This window comes from Anser cygnoides, chromosome 5, assembly GCF_040182565.1.
Source record: "Anser cygnoides isolate HZ-2024a breed goose chromosome 5, Taihu_goose_T2T_genome, whole genome shotgun sequence".
Classification (NCBI taxonomy): domain Eukaryota; kingdom Metazoa; phylum Chordata; class Aves; order Anseriformes; family Anatidae; genus Anser; species Anser cygnoides.
The window spans coordinates 44,098,641-44,122,394 of record NC_089877.1 but is presented as its reverse complement, the minus strand read 5'-3'; the positions used below and the strand labels follow the sequence as shown (position 1 = coordinate 44,122,394).

The following is a 23,754-nucleotide window of genomic DNA, read 5'->3' as shown; positions in this document are numbered from 1 at the left end:
GCGACCGAGGAAGGCTCACACTATACATTTCCATTTACTTTGAACAAGACCAACATCTCTGCACCTTGCAGGAACTGCACCCAGCAGAGCCCCGTGCCTTGGTCCAGCCCCAGCCCATTCCCAGCTACCTTCTCTTAAGGGGAATTAGTTCTAACCACTCTATTTGACAAGAAAAAATATTCAGTTAATCAATGGCCTCCTTACTACCCTTCTGCTGCCTGTGGGGAAATAGCTACCCGTAGCTCATAAAATACTTAATTTATCTTGCAAACAGTGAACAGTTAAAGCAACCATCTCGGCAGGGGCCTGGGGCTCTGTTCTCACCACGCGGGTGTCTGGATGGCTGGACAGGGAGGGAGCCTCGGCTCAGCTGGGCAGAGGGGAGGCCCGCACCCAAACCCCCCCTGTGGTCCACCTCGCAGCCCGGGCCCGCAGCAGCGCCAATGTGCTCCCCAGGGGGCTGAGCAGAGGGGTTGGGTGTCTAGGAACAATCAGGTGCAGAGCCCCGTAATGAGGGGAGGGTAACTGTCAGAATGAAAACACGCAGAGATGCCTGTGACAGCACGTGGAAAAGAGCATCCGAGTATGACTAGAAATCCACGTGAGAAAGTACGCAAGCAGTCCTGAGAACGAAAACATACGTATGTGAGCGATTAGGAGAACAAAAATGCACGTCCAGGCATATAAATAAGAAGAATAAGGCGGCAGTGGGGCAGAAGAGCTGTTCACTGCTGTGTGAGGCAATACTTATTCATGGCATATCACGGAAATAAAATATCCATGTATTGGTTGAGCCTACCAAGGCCATACCTTCCCAGTTCAACCATCCTCCTCTGCCACAGACACCAACAGCTTCAGGAGCTGGTGGAGAGACCTGTGACCCCGAGCCCTTGGTGCATGCCCTGTCAGATCCTGTCCGGTGACAGGAGACGGGAGCTCCTGGACACCTCAGCCTGGAGTAGAGAAGGTACATGTTCAGCCCTGCAGGTTATGGTGTACAGAGGCTTTCTTTCCAAGACATGCCAAGCAACGTTTGCCATTTGGCCACTTTCATCCCCATTACTGCCAGCTGAGATGCAGACAGAATGCAAGGGATCTCAGCAGAACAAAAAGGGGACTGATGAGACCAGCCAAAAGGGCTAAATATGCAAGGAAATTACCCGAGCCGCTGGCCCTCACTGCATTTTTCTGAAGTATTTCACAAAACCTGATTGTCCAACTGTAGAAAAGAAGCAAATTGAATGGAGAACTCATTCCAGGTCCAGGTCGGGTTTAGCCAAAGTTATGCACAAAGCTGAGAAGAAAAAAGCCTCGACTCGCCCGTCATCCCACCCCCAGCCATGGCAATGCCAGCTGCTTCCCTGGGCCCTCATTTCCATTTCACATAATGATAAACCAGGTGGAGAGCTGCCTGAGCGTGAGGTAAAAATTGGTTTCTTAAGCTCCAGTGGCAATAGGATGTGGACGGCAGAGTAAGGTGGTCTAGTCCGATTAACCCTTGTAGCTGAAGCTGGGGGAATCAGATCCTTTCAGCAATGAGAAAGCAACTCGGGGAGGGAGGCTTGGAGTTCTCTGTGGTAAAATGCTTCCTCCAGGAAGGACTCCCCAAATAAACGATGCATATGAAACACATACCCTTTTTTTTTTTTTTAATTTTGAATGAATCTTTTCTGCACCGTGGGGCATGAAAGTCTTGAGACCTAAATAAGATCATACATTCACATTCAGCCAGAAACATACTCACTGTTTGTTTTTTTTAAAACCTAACATAAAACAAGAACAATAAAACCCTTTGTTAGTGGAAATGAACCTGAGGAGGTTACCAGTGGGACTAGCAAATGAAGTGGACTACACTGGGATTAGGAAAATGACAAAACTAGATCTGTATGTCTACACATAGCCGTGTAAGAAATAAGCTGTATATTCTGCAATGTTCAATGCCATCTTATTAGCAATACAAGCAACCATTTTAAATGCAATTTTCATTCAGAAAACATCCCTTTAACTGACCATCACATCTTAATCTCTGAAAAGTTTGTGACCTTTGCTACTATGAAATTCCCCTTTTATCAAAGACCTTGCAATCCAGACCCAGTGACGCCCAGTATGAGGATTTGTGCTGAACACTCTCGGGAGGCAGGTTGTGATTTCTGCCCCTGGTAATGCCCACCACCACTCCTTACAGAGCAACCCTTCAGCTCAGCAAAGGTAACACTTACCTGGAATATGATTGACATCTGTCGAGGTGTTTTCATGGCAAGCAGAAGGGAGAGAAGGAAAAGAGAGAGAGAGAGAGAAGAGAGAAAAGCCATTAGAGATTCACACAGAAACTCAGCATCCTTGCATGGAAATCAATTTCATGCAAAACCAGAAGTAATTAGGTTTGTTTGAAGGCCACCCATCTGCAGCCAAGCACCCAGCCATGCAAGGGAGGAGGCTTTGTCTCCTTCTCCACTGTGCATGTAGAAGTAAATCCATCATCATATCTGTCCGGAGAGAGTTCCTGGAATCAGATAGATCCAAGCCACATCAGTTCCTGTAAGAATATTGGTTAAAATATTCTACTGTTTTTCACACACAAATGCAAGAGAAAGAACCAAAACCTACCTGCAGGTTACTACAGCACATAAATTCAAGCAAGTTTTCAGAAAAAAAGAAAAGAACCTGCTCCCCTTTTACAAGGGGCCATGTGAATTTATGACCAGGTGCAAGACACTCAGTCCAGAAATCCAGAGGAAAGCCCACTCCTTATCATTCCTCCTGCCCATCACTCTCAAAAAAAAAAAAAAAAAAAAAAACATCTTTCATTGCAGACAGCAGAGGGGGCGGGGGAGAAGGAGTGCCACAGGTTGGCACGTCCCACGTGTTGTCTTTTCACAAGATGCGGAAATCAGACCAAATTTCAATCAGTACTTTTTCAGCCATGACACAAGACTTCTTTAGGAATCAATCACATAAATCCCAGAATAAATTAGTCCTTTAAAAAACAGAGGAGCAAGGCTATGTAAGCGACGATATCGATCACAGAAAAGGCGTATCTTTGAATGTAGTATATGTTTTGGGCAGAGTCCATCAACCCCAGGGAATGTGCTTTTAAAACATGCCTCTCACATCTTTTTAGCATCGCAAGTTTAGTCTTGCTCTGAATAGCCCCATTTATCATAACACCATGAGGGAGGAAACCTCTGAAATCTCATGGGGTTAGACTAGATCGATACCTTCCTTGCCAGGCATTCCTCCAAAGAGGAACATGAACTTGCTTGTGGAAACAGTGGGGCCAAGTCCCAATGTAGCAATCTTCCTGTACCTTGCTCATGAGCTATGCTGCTGCAGGCACCATCCTTCAGGTAAGGCTTCAAAGCAATACATTATCCCCTCAGGTTACTACAGGTCCCAGAGCATTTCTGCCATGAGTCCAGGAGCATGACATGCTGGGTGCTTTGGCTACACACTGAGGTTAAGAACGTATTCTCCTTCCCTGAGTATCCCCTCCCCTTTCCATCACCACTCTCCCTTTCCATCCAAACCAGCTATGTTCCCGTGAAACCAGTGCCACTTGTCTTCCCAAGACACTTGCATTTCAGCGGTGAGTGACTGATTCCTGTGGATGTTGCTTTCTGTTTTTCACTTTCTGTTGCATTTTGTTTATCACTTTGTAATGGTTCCAGAATCATTTGAGGAAAAGTCCCTGTGGTACATCACACATATATCAAGCCATCCTTCGCTAAGGAAGTAATAACCCAAATAAAACAACGCACAAACAGGGGAGGGACTGCTGCACCAACTCATTTAATTTCCGTAGCTTCCACTAAATATGTATGTCAGATCTGATGAGTGTTATTTGTTGCCTTTCCTTTTTTAGCACATAATGGTATCTAAGATCTGGTGTCTTTGCATGTGAACCTGGAAGGACACCTAGCACTGAAAGTTTGCCTTGGAGTAATTATTTTTAGGCAGGAAAGGAAAACAAGTGTCAGGCAGCAATGCACGCACTGATGATAGAAAGCGAGAGCAGGGGCAGAAGGAAAGAGCAGACCCTTCATCGCCACTGCAGAATGTGAACACGATGCCAAAGAAACGAGTCCACAACAGAACTTGAATTGAGGTGTTTGCGGGGAAGTCAGAGTCACAGTCAGAGAAGATGATCACACATGTCAGAAGTAAAAGAGGAAGAAGTGAGCAGTGGAAGACGCCACACGTGCTACTGATAATCCAGCAGTTCCCCCAGTGCCTGTTCCAAACAGGTACAAAGCTCCAGACCCCTGCACCCTCTCAGCCTCGCTGCCCATGAGAGCAGGCAGGGCCACAGTCCGAGCTACAGCAGGGTGTCTGTGCTCCAGAAGGGAATCAGTGGTCTGTCTGGGGAATAAAGGGATCACCAGAGAGAAAGGGCAGAGAAAAGAGGGAACCAACAGTGAGCAAAGGATAAACGCATTAAGCAAATAAGAGGAGAGGCAGGCAGTAGGCTGCAAGTGATCTACTGTGTTAAATAATACTTATTTAACTGTGCGTGAATTAAACAGGTCATGAAGTTGCTAAAAGGGGGAACAATTAAGTGTTAAAAGCTACAGAGCATCTCCAAAACATAGTTTTTCATTGGCAAGTAAGGGGGCAGCCACCAAGGGGCTTTCTGTTTGTTTACCCATACGTTTTGTTCAGATGTCCCTAGGAGCAGGCATCCCTGAGCCCGACCAGTTTTACTCTTAGCTTTCCTTTCCCTCTGTCTTTTCGGAATGTCTTCACCCAACACAACTTCTATATACACTGGTTGCATCAGAAAAGACACTGTTCACGTTTCTGTGAACTTCTGCAATATTTACCTGTTTGGCAGCCAAAGTCATCAGTGCCACTTCCCTCCTATACTATACACTCCATTTCTTGTATTGCAGACACCCCCCCCATGTGGTACCTGCTAGCAAATGCTGATTTTCAAATGGTGAAACTATTTGGGTTTTAGTTTAAAACACACACAAGAAAGCACTGCTTTCTTTGTTAAGACAAAAATTGCATGCAGCCAGTGAGCCCTCACAAAAGACCCTACAATAAATACACTGTGGCTTACAATTGAAATTGCGTGCCAGTCCTCACAGGAAACCCCATAACACCTCTGTGGTGCAGGGTGCCACTCACCTCTAGCGTGCAATTAAAAATGTGGTTGCATATACTGCAAAAGGAACCCTTAATCAAGTACACTCTGATGCTGTAGCTCATGCACAACTGGTGCCTCTGCAATTAGAAAAGAGGCTCAAGAACAGAGATGGCAAATGGCCACAGTGACCAGATCAGGGAGCTGACTTGAGTCTACTGGAGTTCCTGCCATCTGAGGCATTCTCTCAAATTCTCTTCATGCTTTTTCTGGTTCATTTTTAAAATGACTGTTTAAAAGATGTCCCCCCTTTCTTCCTCTTCCATAAGCCCTACCCTACTTCCACAACAGGGCTCTCCTACCTACGTAGGGACTGAGGAGGCACAGCATTCCCCGATGAAACAGGGAGCACACAGAACTCATGGCTAACTCGTGGTCCCAGTGACCATGGCGCTTACTGCCACTCAGAGGAAGGTTTCCCCACTTTCCCCATCTCAGAGCACTTCAGACGCGGAAAGTCCTGCCTCTTAACAAAACACAAGGCACGGTTTGCTTTATCCTATACACAAGAGTCCATTTATTGCGCCTTTGTAAAGGGCTGAGCCACAAGCCGGTGCTGTTTGCTTTTGTTCTTTGATGCTAATAGCTAGGTTGAAAGAGGGATCAGCGGGGTTGCTGCCTTTGTCTGGTGCAGCCCCAGCCAGCTGGGGGGTGGGGGGAAAGGAGGAGGAGGATGAAGGCGATTGTGAGGAACAAAGCAAATATTATTATAGATCACATCTCTCCGGTGTCTCTAACAGAAACATCTGAGGTATTTTTTTTTTATTCTAACATTTTTAATAAGAAGTTTAGCAATAATGGAAAGCGCCATGAAGTGCACTTTTCTCTCTACCTGGAGGACAGGGACAGCACACAAGCTGTCTGTGCACACAAGCCCTATCAATACACATCACCTTGACCTGAAGAGACCTGCTTTAGTTCCCATCCCTGTAGTCTACTCAGTCTTGTCCCCCTTTGATGGGCTGTTGACACCTGTCTTCTGTCAGCCAAACTGATAGCTACTGACTGAATCCTCTTGTCATAAAACAGCCATCAGACAGGAGCACCCTAGGCCAACTGGAAACAATAGCCTAGAAAAGAACAGCTCTGTCTTGTAGTGTCAGTCCCTCAAGCCCTGGGCATCCCCCTGCCTTTAGACAGGAAAATGACCTTTTTCTGAAGTTAACTCAGTTGCAGACACCTGAAAAAGCCTTTCTGAAGCAGCTTTGGCACTCACTGTGCTGCAAATACAATAGATACGGGTACAATTTCATTGGCAGAAGTATAGTTTGTTGGGAACTCTCAGTCACTTACTTTGACTTACTGATACATATGAAAGCAGTTCAGAGACTACAGACGGATGCATTTATGGCAGCCTTTGAAAATACTCAAAAGATATGTGATGGGCCAGTCTGGACTACTGTGGTGTGGTAGGAAGAGATGCTGGTGACTCAGAACCAGGTGACTTCCTCCTAACTGAGCTCCGATGCAACATTTTAATAATTGGATGAAGAATTGCATTTTGGCTGAGGTGGAAAACCCTCAAACTGCAAAAAGCAAAGTCTTCATTAATTTGACACTTCATCAAACAAAGTGCTAATTACAGATGCTGATTTGTTGAGTAGTCTCATGTCATCCTAATCTGGTCTTTTAAAGGTAAATATATGGTCTTCCTTCACTTCCTGTATCAAACTGTTGGGCACCGTTGTTGGTGCAAAACCCTCCAGATTCCTTGTCTTTTTCTTCAGGAAACACTGGTTCAAAGCCAGCTGGGAGGCAGAAATAACACCTGCCTTGTACAATGAGCTGCAAACAACACTTTGCTTGGGTGAAGATGCTCTCTGTAATGAGACCAATTTCAAGACCACCATCCTTGTAGCGCCTGTGCTCCCACAGGGGATAGGCACCTTGTATACTGTTACATGTATGGCTAATGAAATTAAAACCTTGGCTCCATTAAATTTATAAAAGAGTTGACAGTTACTGTGATAGCGTCATGATTTCAGTAGGCTCCATCCCTGATATCTTTCTACCGATTCTGATAGAATTGCAACACAGATAAATGTAACCAATTCTATTTATTTTGTTGAACATTTATGATACTGAGACAAATCCAAGACCACTTGAGCCTATAATGTCTGTTACTGAGCAGCATGCTGGGATCACAAAGAACTTCACAGTACTAGCAGGTGTAGACCTTATTGTCTCACTCCAGAAGAACAGGACCCTGTAATTTGTGTTAATGGAGTGTTGAACACTTCTGATTTTATTCAGTAGAGACAAGTGGTGACACATACACAAACAAGTTCATTACAATCAATTACATTTCTCTGTGTCCTTTGTCCTATGGGATCTCTTAGGCTTCAGTCTCTTGGGAATAGTACTCACTTGTTATGTTGCACAGAATTGCATACATTTGTGGTACTGTGTAAAGAGTGAATACTTGGGATCCCAAAGCACTTATTAGCTGTGAATATAAGAATCATTCATCCAATACTGAAGTGCAGTCAGCTCTGAAGTGAAAGAGACAGATGTTTAACGGCTTATAGGAACGCCAGCAGTTTAGCCTGTCAGAGTCAGAACAAGAACTACTAAAAAGGCAGCATAAAACCTTACTCTAACTTGGCTGATTTTACTAAAAGCACCATATGATTTTAAACCACTTTTGATTTTAATTAGGTGGAGGGATTGGATTTCAAATCTTATCTGAATGATCAACATTGGTTTGATGCCTCCATGCTGTTCTGCACACTCTGCATACTTCCACCATTATGAATGCCATGAGCACTCCACAGGGTCAGATGTGAGGTTGGCTGACATGTGCCTGAGTATGTCACCCTCTAAAGCATAAAAACTGTGAGTAGATTCTGTACCTACTAAAAAATAAATAAAATAAAAAAATCCTAATTTCAAGGGGCCAAGCTTTCTCCTCAAGGCAATACAACCAGAAATTAGATACTCAGTGCCGCCCAAACAATCTGTTGATCTTCACTTAAACTGCCTAGCTGCATTGCCTGATCACTCCAGGATGAAGCTTCTGGTGTTTCATCCTAGAGGTCTGGACACGAAAGGAAAAAGAGGATTTTCTCACTGTCATTTTGCACAGCACCTCCACACATCTCTGTTCAGCCACCTGTGCCCACAGTCCTGTGTTGCACACAAAGATACGTAACTGTAAAATTTCTGAAGGGCAGGAGGAAGCAGACGAAAATACTCTGCACTCTAAACTCACCATAGAGAGAATGAGAAGAAACTTACGGTGCAGCAAGTGAAGTTTAGGTTTAACGTTAGAAAAACATGGTAGCAATAGGGTAGTGAGGCCCTGGAATAGTGCGGCTACTGGGAGTTAGGTACCAGCACTGGAGACTATTAAGAAAAGACTATAGAATTATTTCTCATTAATTTTTCAGGTACACCTGATCTTGTCTTTAAAAGACTAGCTGGCCCTTGAGACCGCTTCCAATCCCATTTCTTACAGTTTTATTATTCTAATTTAAAAAACAGTCTCCCCATGCAATCCCGTCAGTAGCAGCTGCCAGGCATCAGGAGCTAAGAGCTTCAGTAATGGAGCAGGGCAAACATCACAGCAAGGCTGAGCCTCTGACAGCAGCCAAGCACAGGTACTCAGGGAGGAGTGAAAAGAACTGAGAAAATTCACAGTTACCTTACTTGCAGCTTCCAGCAATGAGAGACTGCATCAAGATCAAAATGTTTAATAGTCCTTAATGGACTTTTCCCTCTGAATTTGTCTGGCCTCTTCCAGAACTAGAACTGATGTGGTGTGAAACAATTTTCATCTGTTCATTTAAAACCTGCAGCTGAATATATCACCTTGGGCATCCCCTACCTGTTGCTTTCTAAAAGATTATGGATAATCATTCGGCATTCAACACCACTGCAGCATACTTATTATTACGATCTACCTCATCCCCAGTTTTAGTCACTTCTGTTCTGAACTGCAGTGCCAGTCCATCAAGACCCTCTGCATATGGCTGCCATTCTGCGCCTGCAGTGAAAGACACCTAAGTTATCTACAGTAGGAAAAATTTTGAGTTTTACCCTGGGCTCAGTTGTACTGGGCAGTACGTTCATCTAGTCATTTTTAGCACAGATCTAAATCCATCAGAAGCCTGTCCGTCCCTGAGAGGCATATTCAATTGGGCCCAAAACCCAGTGAGAGCCAGGCAGTCCTTCTTGTCAGAAACACAGGCTGACAAGTTTATGAATAAGAAATACGGTCTGGGTTTTCAGACAAATCAGCCTAAGAGCACTCCACTTCTCTGAAGACCTTTGCTCCTCAGTAGGGACTGGTGCAGATCCACACCCCCGTCTTACCTTTCTGTTTACCAGTACTGCATACTGAGCCCTACAAAGAGTATTCTTCTGCCCTAAAATTCACGTGCAACACTGGCACCAAGAAAAATCAATAGCTCCTGAGAAAAAGGACTAGAAATCAGAGGACAAACAAATCATGTCAGAAAAACATGAATATACCCTGATAGCGTGTGCCCATTTAGTGCACATGAAATCTTCTTCACAGACTACAATTTGTCACCATTAAATGTTCCGTGCAAACAGCAAAAGCCACCATATGGTTCATCATGCTACATACCAGAAGTGCCAAAGCTTTTTCCACCTAAGTGGCCTTTCAGAAAGAAAAAAAAAAAAAAAAGACTAAATGACTTCCCTGCCTTTAGCTACAATGTTTGGAACCACTACTTCTAAACCATTCGTATGTTATGAGCAGTCACAGGGTTACAAAGAAAGGTTTATTTTTTTGCATTTTAATAGATCATCTTCAGTGGTAAGAAGAGGAAGATGATTTCTCTTTCCCTCTCAACAAGTTCCAGCTTGGATGAAACTAGAAACTAAGACCCTCTAAAATTACACAATATTTATACTTCCACCTGTTTTATCACACTTCTGTAGCCTTACCTAGACATTTCTGTACTTGCTTTCATGCAGATACTTATGGCTGCATACTCCTACCATCATTCAGAAATCCCTTCAAGGTAGGAGAGCCTTAGACTTCACAAAGTCTTTCAAAACTTACTTGCAAGATCATGACATTTTTATGGACAGTTCCTCATGAGCGTCTTCATGTTCTAACTACAGTTGAAACTAGCTTCCCATTATAAGCCTAATTTTCTCTCCAATCTGGAGTTTAACATATACTAAATCAACCAGTGTGACACTTTAGTGGCTGCAGCACATCATAGAGATGTTCTTGTAAGCTGGACGTGACTCACACAACAGACCTTAGGGATACAGGGTCCAGTTTCTCTCCTATGACCTTCCTATTTTAATTGACTTGAGCAGCAGGAAGGGATGTGAATTGGATGAAGCTCCCTGTATTAAATGCCCTCCCCACAGGGAAGGCCTTCCCTGGATTCACCAACATAGCTACCTCTTCTAAGATCTAGCAAAAGCAGTAATGTTAGGAGGTTATCAGGACATAAAGATGACAAGGAACTTGCTGCTGATGGTGTGCAACAGCAAACATGCTGAACACCACAAAAATAACCTATTTTTTGAGCAGTTAGACTGAAGTGAACCAACCAAACCAAGAACCAACACAAGAAGCTAAATGTAGCTTCACTGCAGGCACTCTGCCATCTGCTCAAAGCACTTAAATTGGGCCCACGGTGTTTCACCCTTGTCTGCATCACCTGCAAGACAGGCACAGAGACTGGAAACCAAGGCATTACCCACGTACGCCACAGAAAGAGGGCACCTTCTGTCCTGCTGACCAAGACCCTGCACACATGCCAAATATTTTCAGCTTTGTCTTGTTCTCAGACTATCACCATGACAGCTACCAAACGCATTTACTACCCCCAAATCCATCACAAATTGTGCCATCTCCACTCCTCTCTTATAATCCAAAAAACGATGGACAGAAATGAACTTTGGGAATATCCCCTGTGACATATACAGCATTGAGGACATTCAATAAGTAGTAACACCAAGAACAACAAAGATACACAGGAAGAATTGGGGGGGGGGGGGGGGGGGGGGGGGGGTGAGTGATAAGTAAGCACAGAAAAGGTTTGTTAAGCCTATGAAGTGGTCCAAGCTATAACCTATTTGCCGTACCCAGTCTTGGAATTTATAAAACAAATCCCTCGATAAGTCTGACGGAGTTGTTAGAGGATGCTAATATTCCCCCCAAGGCAATCTGAAGCAGCAGAGCTGGAGCCACAGAAGGCTGTGCCTAGCCTAGTCAGCAAGGCTGGAGGATCAGGAACAGGGGACCCTTTTCCTAAGGCCTAGGTATCACTGTTGTCATTATACCACTGAATCCAGCTCACACTGGAAATAAAACTCCATCTTGCTTTTTCAGTATTGATTATAACTAATACTGAATTAAATCTAGATTTGTTACAAGACTCAGCCTGGATGAATACGTAACTCTATGTTTTATTGGGAGCCTTGCAGAAGACACTGTATTCAAGTGGCTGGCGATCTTGACCAGTCCACATCTGCTCTGTTAGGCCTTGTACTTATGGCTTTAAAAGTCAGTTATGCTAACATATTTTAAATGTTAACATACTTTCAATATGCTAACATACTTTAAAGCATGAGTATTCGCAGTAAGGGAATCTGCTGGTGTGCCTTGTGTTGCTCTGTGCTGCACACTGGTGAATGATATGACAGAGATAAAATCCCAACCTGTCAGGAGAAGATAGATGATTTTGTTTGTTACGTAAAATAAAAGGCACCACAGAATGGGAGGGAGAAGGAAAATCCATCTGTAGACCATATGATGCCACATAAAAGCAGGGTTCCCTGCATTTGCTAGGATATAAGATTTACTTGTTATCTATATTCTTCTTTTTATTCTATTTTATTAAAACCACTATTTTATTATTCCATTTTTGTCAGGCCTTTCTTCCTGAGGTCTGGAAAATCCTTGCCCCATCTCACTCTCACCCCCACCCGCTCCCCAGTGTGGAACAGCTCTAAGGGAAGGAGTCCTCAGAAAAGATTGCCATGGTGCTACTCGGCCACCTGGTGCCATCAGGTGCTAACATTCGTGCTTCAGTAGATCTCTCTGGCCAAGGAACTGCTCAGCCTCCTGCTTTAAACACTCTTCTTCCTGAATTGCCTAGTGATTTGAAAGTAAAGACCATGATCCTGAAATTTAGTTGGTATCCATAATGTGCTTAGCATGCCTCTGGGTTTGGTATAAGTATCAACTAATTATTGATGCATTCATTCCAATTCTAATTAGGATGGAATTCCAGTGTGCCTGTAAAGTGAGAACTCTATTTATTACACATAAAAATATATAGTGCATGCTCCTCCAATAATCACCCTAAATACAGCGTGAGTAATCAGAAGAAATGCATCTTCTTTTCCTCTTCCTCCTACACGTACATATCATTTTTAGAGTATATGTTAGTGGGTTTTATTTTCCATGTTATTGCTGTATTTGCTGCCACAATATATATATTTAAATTAAATAGAAGTCATCAAGAGGTTCTATTGGAAGCATTTGCTTTGTTTATTGTTGAAATTTGCTGCTTAGAAAAGAGTAACTGCTGACTTAAGTAAATGTGAAACATAATGATGAGAAACAGCTGCATTCTGCATCTCTCAAAATGCTAAATTTTCTTGTATAAAAGTCTAAATGTAGACCTCCAGCTTGTAGTGGGATCCATGCAGATGCAGACCCAAGTGTATAATCACAGGTCAGGGCAGGACCTCATACCCACTGAATTGAGCAGATGTCTCTCTTCATTGAATGGACTAGGATCAAGCCCCTACAATTACTAGCACTTGCATGCAGAAGATGTTCCTCTTTTTCTCTTTTTTTTTTTTAAATGTACAGCACAAAATAATTTTGACTATTGTTAACATAGTACACATACGTCCCTATCCACAACAACAGAAAACAACTACAAAAGATGTAGGGGAAAGACTTTGACGTCTTCTTCATATTGAAAAAATATTCTAGAATTTCTACTCTTTCTTAAATCTGTGAAAAGAAGGAGTGTATGTAATAAATAGCTTCCATGCTCATTTTTCTCAGGTCTGTTATATAAAAGACACTGCTGAGCAGTATGAAGCTTTTCACTTCCAAGCCACTAATTCAAATCCACTGTATGTTGATAGAGATTCAAAGTTATTCCCAGCTAGCAGTCCTTCCATGACCTAAGTGAAACGAGATGAGTGCAGCCCTCAATTCATATCCTGGCTGATATCTGAATACAGAAAAGCCACCATCATAATTACTGACTTCCAGCAGTGCACTAACATGTTGAGCACTGCATAAACTGAGAAAGCAGAGCCCCACACCAAGGAGACTGCCAAACACACTGCCAAACATTGATACTAATTGATATCTTGCTGGGGTCTTAAGCGCAAAAAGAACACAATTTTGTCCCTTCTTTCTAAGTGCAGTATCTTTGCAGCTAAGCTGTGTCATAATATCAGAGCAGAAAAGGAAAAGTTCCACTGTATGCTTGTGGCATGACTAAACGCTAGTACCTCTCCCACATGAACTGATTCCTTGCAAGCCAGGGGTCCAGCTCTAAGTCTTAATGCACCAAAAGCGTGGAAAAATAAGGTGTTATGACCAGCAGCATACATCAGGCTGTCCTGGGGCGTTTGTACCTCCACATCTGAGATGAGGTCATGGAGAGCCACGGCCCTCTCCTATTTCCCAGACAATTCAAGGCCCATATGACAGCATGAACCAGTGAAAAATGTTCAGCCTATTCTGCCCATATCTTACAGAGCCTCATTCACTGCAAGATGCGTTATCAGTCCCATAACAAAGAGCTAATAAAAACTTTCTTCACTAGGCATACACAGATCTGAGACAAAACAATAACTTTTAGGGAGCAGAGACACAATCATCTTTGGATTTCAATGATGGTCATTAGCACTTGTACTGTGAGGAGTTACTCCTCCTGGATGAGAACTTCCTGGTTTGTATGATAATCTCCTGAATCTGTAAGAAACAAACCAGTAGTCTCCTTCAGTTGCTCACCTCCCATCTGTCATGAACAGCAGCTACTCAACTAGGAACATTACCTGCAGGTCATTCTGGTATACATCTACGTAAGATGGAACAAGTGTCAGGGATAGCTGGGTATCTACTCAGGTAACTGGGGAGAAATTGACCAGGAAAATCATAGCCTTCATATCCCACCTAATCTGGGATATTAGCCAGCATAGATGGGAAGTAACAGCAATTAATGGGGAAGTAATACAAAACTACACTGTCATAAAATGAAGCTAATAAATATCTGGCAAGGAACTTGGACACAGGCAGTATATGGAGCAGCAGTTGAAGCACATGGTATTTTCCCTTATGGTAAACAAGTCTGTCATGGAAGATCTGTATTAATAGCACATATACAAGAACATTTATAAGGACTTTTTCAGCAACCACCAGTTGCTCAATATCAAAATTCTGCTGAGGAAACTTGCCAGCTTGGAGTAGTAGAGGAACAGGGTTATTTTGTGTTGATAACACTATATCCAGAGCCTGATGATTTCCCAGTGGGAGAATAATTGAGTACATCTCCCTAGCTGTTTATATAATGTAACATTATATGTACATATTGCCTGTTAGTCATGCCACAACAGAATTCTGTGAAGCAAGCAGAAAAACTATACAAACAAGCCTGACAGCTTTCTACTCAAGGACATTAAGGTAGCTTCATCTCCTTCTGCGAGCACATTACTCATCACTGCAAATAGCTCAAGAGGATATCCGTGCCTTACAGTAATATTGCCCTGGAATGGTCATGACCATTATCACTGTGGGGAGGACAATAAGGAACATCCTTTTTCTCCAGGATTAACCATACAAAACTGAGGTGGAAATGTGTGATCCTCTTGCTTTTTGGTGCCTAGACAGAATATATTGACCTCAGTCAAACTACAGAAGGCTAGAGGTGAAGCCTAACAAATACCACCAGTTCTGCACACCAGCATTTGAGGCACGGACTGCTTATTACCCGTGCAATACAGTTTAATCGCCACTCGTCAATGTCTAGAGAAAAAGAAACTATCTGAGAGGAGAATGATATTGCCTATCAGTCATAATATCCATGAACTTAATTGCTTTTTATGAGTGAAAGCTTAGTTGTAGCTTTTGTCTAATGGGGGAAGTAGAAGGCTCTTCTGCTTCTCCACATGCTAAGCGCTTGATGAACACCCCCAAAATAGCCTGAAGAGTCAGAAAAAAGAAACAAAGGAAAAAAAAAAAAAACAGGCCTTGTGTTAGGAACACAGAGACCAACCGTACCACACCAAGGTACATCCTACAGCCCAGGTGATGATATGCAAGAACTGTGAGCCTGTCTTGAGCTTGGAGATGTCAGTGATAAAGGTCCACTTTACTATGCTAAATTACAGACAAAAGATAATATATATATATATCTGCTACATTTCTTCAACCTAGAAGAGGGCAACAACCTCCCTTATTAATTAGTGTAATGTAGCATGAGCAAAAGCTGCTTCTTCACTCCTACATAATCTCTTGTATGACTCTCAGAGGAATCAACGCCCACTTCTATTTGGGGCAAGCTTTCTTATGAGTGACACCCTGAAAAAGAACAGGGAAAAGGATATAAAAGATTAAACTGGACAGAATGCTACAGCCATACCATGTTTTACAAAAGAGGATGAGGCGGTCTCCAAAGATTTATTCACTGAACTCTGAAAGTGCTCCTAATCACCACTACAAATTTACAGGTGTATAATGTGAGTGGGCTGTATTATTAGGGAAGAAGAAGAGTGTTATTCTCCAATATCTCACTAAACTTCTTGGCGTGATACTCAGGTTGCTAAGAGAGTAAGATCTATTGATCTGAGACTTGTATTCACTGCAATTCGATGGCAGAATGCAAAACCCTAGAAAGCATCAGTTAGGCCTTCTGGTATTTCAGAACATGTAGTCCTGTCCTGTATTACAGCTACAAAGTCACAGTCCTGCCCTGCATTACAGCTGTAGTCTCAAAGTGAAAATATTCAGGCTTGGACTAAACCTCTTTAAACATCTAATATCTAATGTTCCATGGAAGCACCTTGCTGACATAGTAGCCATAAGCCATAGTGCTTTGGATATCCAGTGCTATCTGAAAGACCACCTTGGCCAATCCTCTCTTTAATAATTTCTGAACATGTCTCACTGTTAAAAATGTGGTATCTTTCAGTAGTTCTTCAAAGTCCCATTTGCTTTTGACTGTTCATTACAATTCTATGGCCTACAGGATCTCCTTCAGGAAATGTGTGACTCTCTTATATAAAAAAGCATGTTTCCAAAAGTAACGACTATATTCAGTCCCACAGGATGAACTGGTATCCCTTCTTCACTCATTTTGCACTGTGTTCCTCAGCTGATGCTGTATAGCTTCAGTATAGTCAGAGGCCTAATTTGTTACTACAGCAATTTCAGCTGGGCCACTTGTCATCCTCTAAGCTATCCTTGATGTCTTGATCTCCAGACCCTCTTACAAACAACTTCTGAGCACATTAATAAACCCTGCTCTTCATGATACTCCTTCACCAGATGAGAAGGATATGATCACTCCTTTGGTAGCGAGCATTAGTACTGCTTTGTCACTAGATCTTACTCTTCACAGTCTTTCTCTTACCAATGGGGAAAGACATTTTCCTTCACCCCAAATGCAGTGCAGACTCATTTCTTACAGACTCCAGATCACTCGGCAGTGCTCCATCTCATGAAATACAGATTATGATTGGTTTGCTGGACACTGACCAACTTTGGGCCATTCCTGAGAAGGTTTGAGGCAGGACCTTGGCAATCACCTTCAAAATACAGGGCCTGCCTCCAGTATCAATGATGATTGAGACGGTCATGGTGTTGCCACCTCAGCAAATGAGTAACATCAGCTCTGGCAGTTTTCTGCTTGCTATCTTTTCCATACTGGTCTTTGCTTTCTTCTCTGCCACAGGAGGCCCTGGATGAAGCCACCATATTTGCCAGAAGGTGGCTGGAGCTTATCTCCAACAGGACCTTCAGAGACTGTTCCAGCAGATGGAGCTTTTACCTCATGTCTTGCAATTTACACATTCTTGTAGAAAATGACAATCAGGCATCTGTTTCTTTATGAGATTCCCACACAAGCAGAGATGCCTGGTGAGTCCATTCCTTGCAACGACTAACCCTGGAAAATACAGGGCACCTAAACCTGGCAGGCTCTGAATCCCAGAGGAATCAGTAGGAGAACTGTAGGAGTCAGCTCAGACAGACAGGGTCAATTTACAACAAATGGTCTAGAATGTAACAAAGAGAGATGAAGATTTTCCTAGAAATGAGTTTAGCTTAAGCGTGTTAGACATGCTCCAGTTTCTAGCTCTCTGTCCTAGGGCCCAGAGGGAAATGAATGAAGGTCACAGCACCTTCAGGCCATCCCAGGAAAGGAAAAGGAGACTCAGAGCTCCTACACGTCTTCTAATTTCATGTATGTGGAATGTGTGGACCCAAGAGGATCCATAGTGACATCTGAAGACCTAGAAGACTTCCATCCCCAAGGCTAACTCCAAGAGCAGAGGAATGAGAAAATAAAAAGACTGTTGTAGAAAAAAAAGAGATGCCTGCATTGCTGTATTTTTCTTACACCTGGCAAGGTCCTCTGGACAACTTTGATGGCTAGGAAGGTGTGAGGAGCATCTCTCCTCTCGTATCAAATGACCGATTCCAGCATGGGAATCCATCAACAGGAGGGATTTCTAGAGCCCTGCCAGCAGATACTCAGGGAACAGATCTTGAGTATCATGCCAAGTGATATAGATGCTTCACGTAGATGATAACAAATAGTAGGATGCAAATGTGCAGCTTTACCTTACAACCAGGTGCCTTAAAGGCTGACCAGTTTTCCATGCTTGGGCACTTCCCACCTCAAATGCACCGAAATCGGGCTCTCCCTTGCTGACTTGCTTTCTTTTTCTCCAGTTGCAGAGCCCACCCCCTGTCCTGTAGCTTTGCCTCAGCGAGACTGCTTTGCCTCCCAGTGCCAGCATGCGAAAGCTGGCCTGGCCAGTCACAGCCGGGAGGCTCTTCCCCTGCCAACCGTGATCATCTTGACAGTTCTGCTTTCTCCTCACATCATCTGTCAACTCTCTCACTCCAACTCCCCTTCCTGAAATCAGCCTCCCCCATCTACCAGGGTTGGGGTCAAGAGGCTAGAGGCGCAGTGCCAAAGTCAGGGCACTCTCTGCTTCCATCCCATCCCAACAGAGTGAGGAGCCTGACAGAGCCAGGGTCGAGCCAGGATGGGACAATTAGGCTTGTGGGAAAGCAGTAGAGCCATAAGCAGCTACAAAAATCAACTCATCATACTTCTGCTCTGGGGAAGGAACACCTTGAGTGTCAGTGTTTAGGTGTGGTTTGACTCATGAAAGACTGACAAAAAGATTTAAGGAAAAGATCCATATAGTCACAGATCTGTGGACCACTCTCCAACTGCCTATAATGGAGCTAATATCTCTAGCAATACATCTCCGTCTGGACTGGCCACTCTCTTTTCTTTGACTAACTTGGGATCCACTTTGACAGCACTACCAACAAATGTCACTCCTGATCTTGGCATTGCCTGTTAGTTTAGATCTGTTTCCTTCTGGCCTAGTTCTGCTGATGAGCTTTATTATAGGCCTGAAGGAATTCCAGTGATGTGCTTCTTCCCAGCACCAACCAGTAAATTTCTGTTGTGCACTGTACTAAAACAACCCATAAGTAATGCTTACAGCTTCTACTAATATAAATTTAAACAGCTTCTGTAACAAATACCAGGTCAGAATATTAGTTAACCCTGAGCAGAGGAGTCCTACTCACACTCCTGTACCCCTTGTTGAAAAAGAGACTACCTGTCAGAGGACAGTATAGTTAAATGCAGCATGTCAGTACTACACAGAAATTAAGAGAGCACATTTGGGCTCAGGAGCCTCTGCTCAAGTCTTTCTGGTATGTTACAGTTTTCGCAATAAGCGAAAGGGCATCATGCCCCATCTGCCATCACCTTCATTCCATACAGGACTTCCTGCTCATTTGGGTAGCTGGTGTTTGTCAGGCAAATTTGTTTTCAAGGTTAGTATCAGAAACGGGACATACTGGAATCACTTTGAGCATCTAAAGAAGACACATTTGGGCAAGAAACACATTGAAGAAGGAACCCTTCTAAAATGTTCTTATTAGGCTGCTCAGAGAGAACCAAGAAAAAAAGCCAAGGTCTCTTCAGGAATTCTTTGTCCATACAACCTTCTCTCAAAGCAACCAAACCAAACAAAAGCCCAAACAAAAACTCTTCTGTTTTCGTCACCTATGAATAACCGTCTATAAAGTCAGATCTAGTTCAGATGGAAACCCAGCACAAAAAGAGTTCTGCCTGCAGTGGTTCATTGGAGTTACTGCACCGTGGAGTAAAGCTTCCAGTAAAACTCAGTCTATACTGACTATGAACACTGGGCAGAAAGAGAGGGTTACATGAGAGAATCACCTGGGCCAGTTTGTAGAAATGCAGAGGGAAAGCAAAAGAGAAATCACCCCATTATACTTCCTTCTGCCACCTTCCGTCCAAGGTGATGTTCAGTAAAACATTCAAAGACTTGGAATTAGTGTTTCATTTTGTTGTTTTTGTATTGTTTTGTTTTGGTGAAATCATAAACATCTCTCTGCTGGAAACATTTAAAGAAACTGGCTTTTCTCTTTCCAGTTTTGACATTTTTATTCAGGAGCCCGTAAACCACAGATGGACAAAAGCAGTTGAAACTGCTTTAAATCTCCTGTTCCTCATTAGCAACTATAAACCTATACTAAATAGAAGAAAGCATAAAGCATAGCCAGACATAGCCTAAATAGTGCAACACCCTAGCAAGGGGTAAGGAACAAGCTGGTTCAAGATGGTTTCAGCTGACAGTTATACGACAACAGCCACAAAGGGCAGAGCTTATTGGATATGAACAATCCATTCCACCAGACAGAATAAAAAGAGATCTTTCTTTGAAATTTCAATCAATTGAAATTTTACACGAATCCCTAAAATCCAAAGCTCCATTTTTAGCTTCACATTCAATGTAAACCACAGTATTCTGTGGCTTTTCTAGCACACTCGGAAGAAACTAGATAAACTACTATATTGTTTAATACTTAGGATTTAGCATTCTGGATTCCAATCCCACCTCAGGCAGCTTCTGACACGATACCCTTCAATAAATCACATTCTGTTTGCCTCTCAGTTTTGCCATCAGTAAAATGGAGATAACATGCATTTCGCTGTGTGGTAGAGTGATGTGAAGGCTGACTGATTTATCAGTAGTTGTGAGATGCTTAGGAATACTCTGATGAAATGTGCCACATGTATGCACAATTTATTATTAACCTGACAGCATTTTAGCTCTTTTATTTTCCTGCCTTGCACACAATTCAAGTGCAGGATGCCTGAAGCACATTTGAATGGATGCCATGTGGCATTTTGATTGTAGCAGGTACTATCATTTAATTCTGAAATTCACAACCTTAGCACCACATTAAAGCAGGATTTTTGCAATTAATTTTCCTTTTTCACTCAGTTTTTAAAAGGAAAAATTTGAATGGTCTTGATTTTAGTTGGTGTCGTTTCATTAAAATTATTAAAGGCACACAGGCAAGGAAAGAATCTCAAGCAGAAAAACTGTTTAGGCCAAACCTCTAGAGGTGAAAAAGGATGGAAATAAATGCTATATGAAGGTTAAATGATCAAAATTACTATTTAGAAGCCCAAGTCAGTCTCAGAGCTCCAAGGTGCCTGGGTCACTTTTCAAACTGGGAATTAAAAGTAGCATTTTTTAAAAGAAGACCAACAAATCTAAGTAGATTTGGTTTAGTTCTTATTTCAGCACATCTTTCATCAGTATGAATGAAGGTTTTGCCTGGCTAACGAATACGTAGTGTATGAGGTTAATTTTAAGGTGAACACTATTAAGCATATAAAAAAAAATCTGTACAATGGTCTATACATTTGATGTATTTTTCACATAACTGCTCATTAATGACACTGTATCTGCAAGTTCAAATAGCTGATGTACACACATTCTGCAGCAGAGTCAATCCTTCACAAGGAGAAAACAACTGGGCAGGCATATGCCTAGAAAATATAACAGATGAAACACACATTTTGTCTCACTCCCAGACCTGAAAAGTAGCTTAAATTATTTTAGTCTGCTTTCCACAGCAACATTTTGTCAAGTAAACAAGAAGAAACTTAGCAACTTCAGCTCCGGAGGAAAACTAGTGAAGACTGTTACAAATATCTCCAAATAGTGGAATATAGATTCATAGATGTTTAAAGCCAGAGGGAGCATTAAACAGACCTACATCAGAGCGGTGACCTCCACTGTAAGTGGTAGCAGGGCTATAATTAAACACCATTGACAAATGAGGTCTGAAATCACAGCCAATTGTTCTCCCGAGATAGAGGATCTGTTACTGAGTACTTTGGTTTAGATATCTTTTGCCTCAGGCAAACTGGGAGCCTCCACACTGGCAGTGGCAATGACAGGGAAAAACGTCCCAGAGCTCAAGAATGGCTGTCGTGCCATACAAGTGCAATTCCCAAGAGATCTTTGAAGGCAGAGCCTTGCTCATCCAGCCCAAATCTCAGCTTGGGGTGGCTGCAATTCAAAAAAAAAAAAAAAAATCTTGAATGGAGAGATATCTGTTATGCGCCTCTCTGGAAATGTCCACTGCCCAGTCATCAGGCCCAGCTACATTGCAAACTGCTTGGGTTCAATTCAACACACTAAAAAGCTGAAGACCAAACTGCTAACAATCCCAAATTCTCTAATCAGCAGTTGTGGCTCTTCCTTAATACAGGCAGCGTTGCCGCCTTCACTGTCCCTATTGAGAGACTGCACTATTCAGTTATACTGGGACATCTAAGCTGTCGTATGGGGAATAACCCACCCAAGTCCTGTCCACCCAAGATCATTCCTCAGGCCCTTCATTTAGTGGAGTTCTTGACAACCAGCAGTACCTACAGATCTGTCACCTTAAATGACGACATGGATTCACACCGCTCTTCCCTCCTGGGAGGTTTCAAAGGGCATCGGTGTGACTCATCACCACCCTACCTGTGCTCCAGGCTCCTCTCACTGAGAGCTGGAAATCCGTTCTCCTCTCTGGTCAAGTCTAACCCATGCTAGGTTCTTTCCTTCTGCCTCCACTTCTGGGACTAACAGTTCCCACAGCTGTAGCAGAATGGGATTCGGTCCACGGGGTTTCATTAGAGCTTTTTAGTTGGTGTAGGAGCATATGTTTCTTCCTTAAAACACTTCCAATTTTTAGGAATATATCATTAGTGTGCTCACTAGGGACAATGATGCTATTAAGTTATAAAATAAGGTAGAAATATATGGACAATTGATACAGATTATATTTTATACAAAGTCAGAATCCAAAAATTCCATGAAATAAAAATGAATCTCTTTTTCTGCTATCATCAAAATGAGTATTTTTCTAAATATTTTGACTTGAATGAAAACACTATTTCTGTTGAGGAAAAACATTTCCAAGCTGTCTTATTCTGACATGCCTTAGCTGGTCTAAATGTTGCTTCACATGTCTTTCAGTAGAACATGCCACAGGATAAGGGCAGTCCAAAACCAGACTGCCTTACCTATAGATTTAACTGCAAGATGTGAAGTAAAGTGCATAGGTATGTATGCTCAGTATTTGTTTAAGCCCAGCAGCTGTTGGGGTTTGTTGTAGATGGGTTCATTGCTGCAGCTGAGGTGCAGCTGAGCATCTCAGCTGAAGTAACAAAAGAAAATAAAGAGTTTAGGAGGAAACAACTAAGACAGTAACCTAAATTACAATTTGATCTTCAAAGTCCTAATGTTTGTTGTTCTATTTTTAATTATTAAAAAAAAAAAAAAAAACAGCTCTCCAACAGTGCAATGCCCACTAGAGGAACTCTGAAAAGCGGATTTCGCCATTTTCTACAACATCCAATATTTTTCTCGGAAAACTTTCTTCTTCTACTCAGTAATAAACTTACAGCCATACCGCTATCACTACATGACTACCTTCCATGCTGCCATGATCACACAGCCACCAGTACCAGAGCTAGCAAATTTTAAGCTGGACACGCTCGCATTAGTCATGCCTCATCTTTGACACTAAAATAAATATACCTCTATGACAGATGTAGCAAGGCTACTGCTTCCTGATGGCAACATATCCAATCTATACCTTTTTTTTTAATGTTTGTTTTTTTTTTTTTCATGTTCACTGATCTGCTGTTATTTTCCTTAAAGTCAAAACTATCTGAATAACAGGAACCTGCACAGATCCCCAGCTCCACCAAAGATCTGTCCAGAATCGTGCAGGGCAGCCCCTTTGTGCAGCAAACCCCTTCCTACAGCCGCGAGTCCCAAGGCAGCTCTAGCAGGAGCCACAGAGGGAAGGGCAAAAGACAGAAGACAAAACACAGAAATTCTGGCTACTTCCCAAGCTTTGTCTTTCAGGTGGTCCTAGACAAGCAATTTAATCTCTCAGTTTTCTCTCCTTTCCTCTTCACCAGGCTCACTTTTTTGTTGGTGCTGGTTTTGTTTTGTTTTTAAGAGCAATTTATTACGAAATGATACCACAGGCTTCTTCCCCATATAAAAAA

The 23,754-nt window shown here is 42.6% G+C and overlaps 1 protein-coding gene across 22 annotated transcripts in view; it reads right to left on the bottom strand.

The window, feature by feature from the left end:
• The window catches only part of NRXN3 (neurexin 3), a 1,012,648-nt gene that overhangs the window by 906,011 nt on the left and 82,883 nt on the right, over positions 1 to 23,754 (bottom strand). For 21 of the 22 annotated variants that reach the window (XM_066997130.1, XM_066997141.1, XM_066997143.1 and 18 more), the window contains one exon: positions 2,220 to 2,237. The exons of the other annotated variant lie outside the window; for it this stretch is intronic. In XM_066997130.1, coding sequence (XP_066853231.1) covers positions 2,220 to 2,237 — 18 coding nt within the window. The remainder of the gene's footprint in view (positions 1 to 2,219; positions 2,238 to 23,754) is intronic. 22 annotated transcript variants of the gene reach the window in all.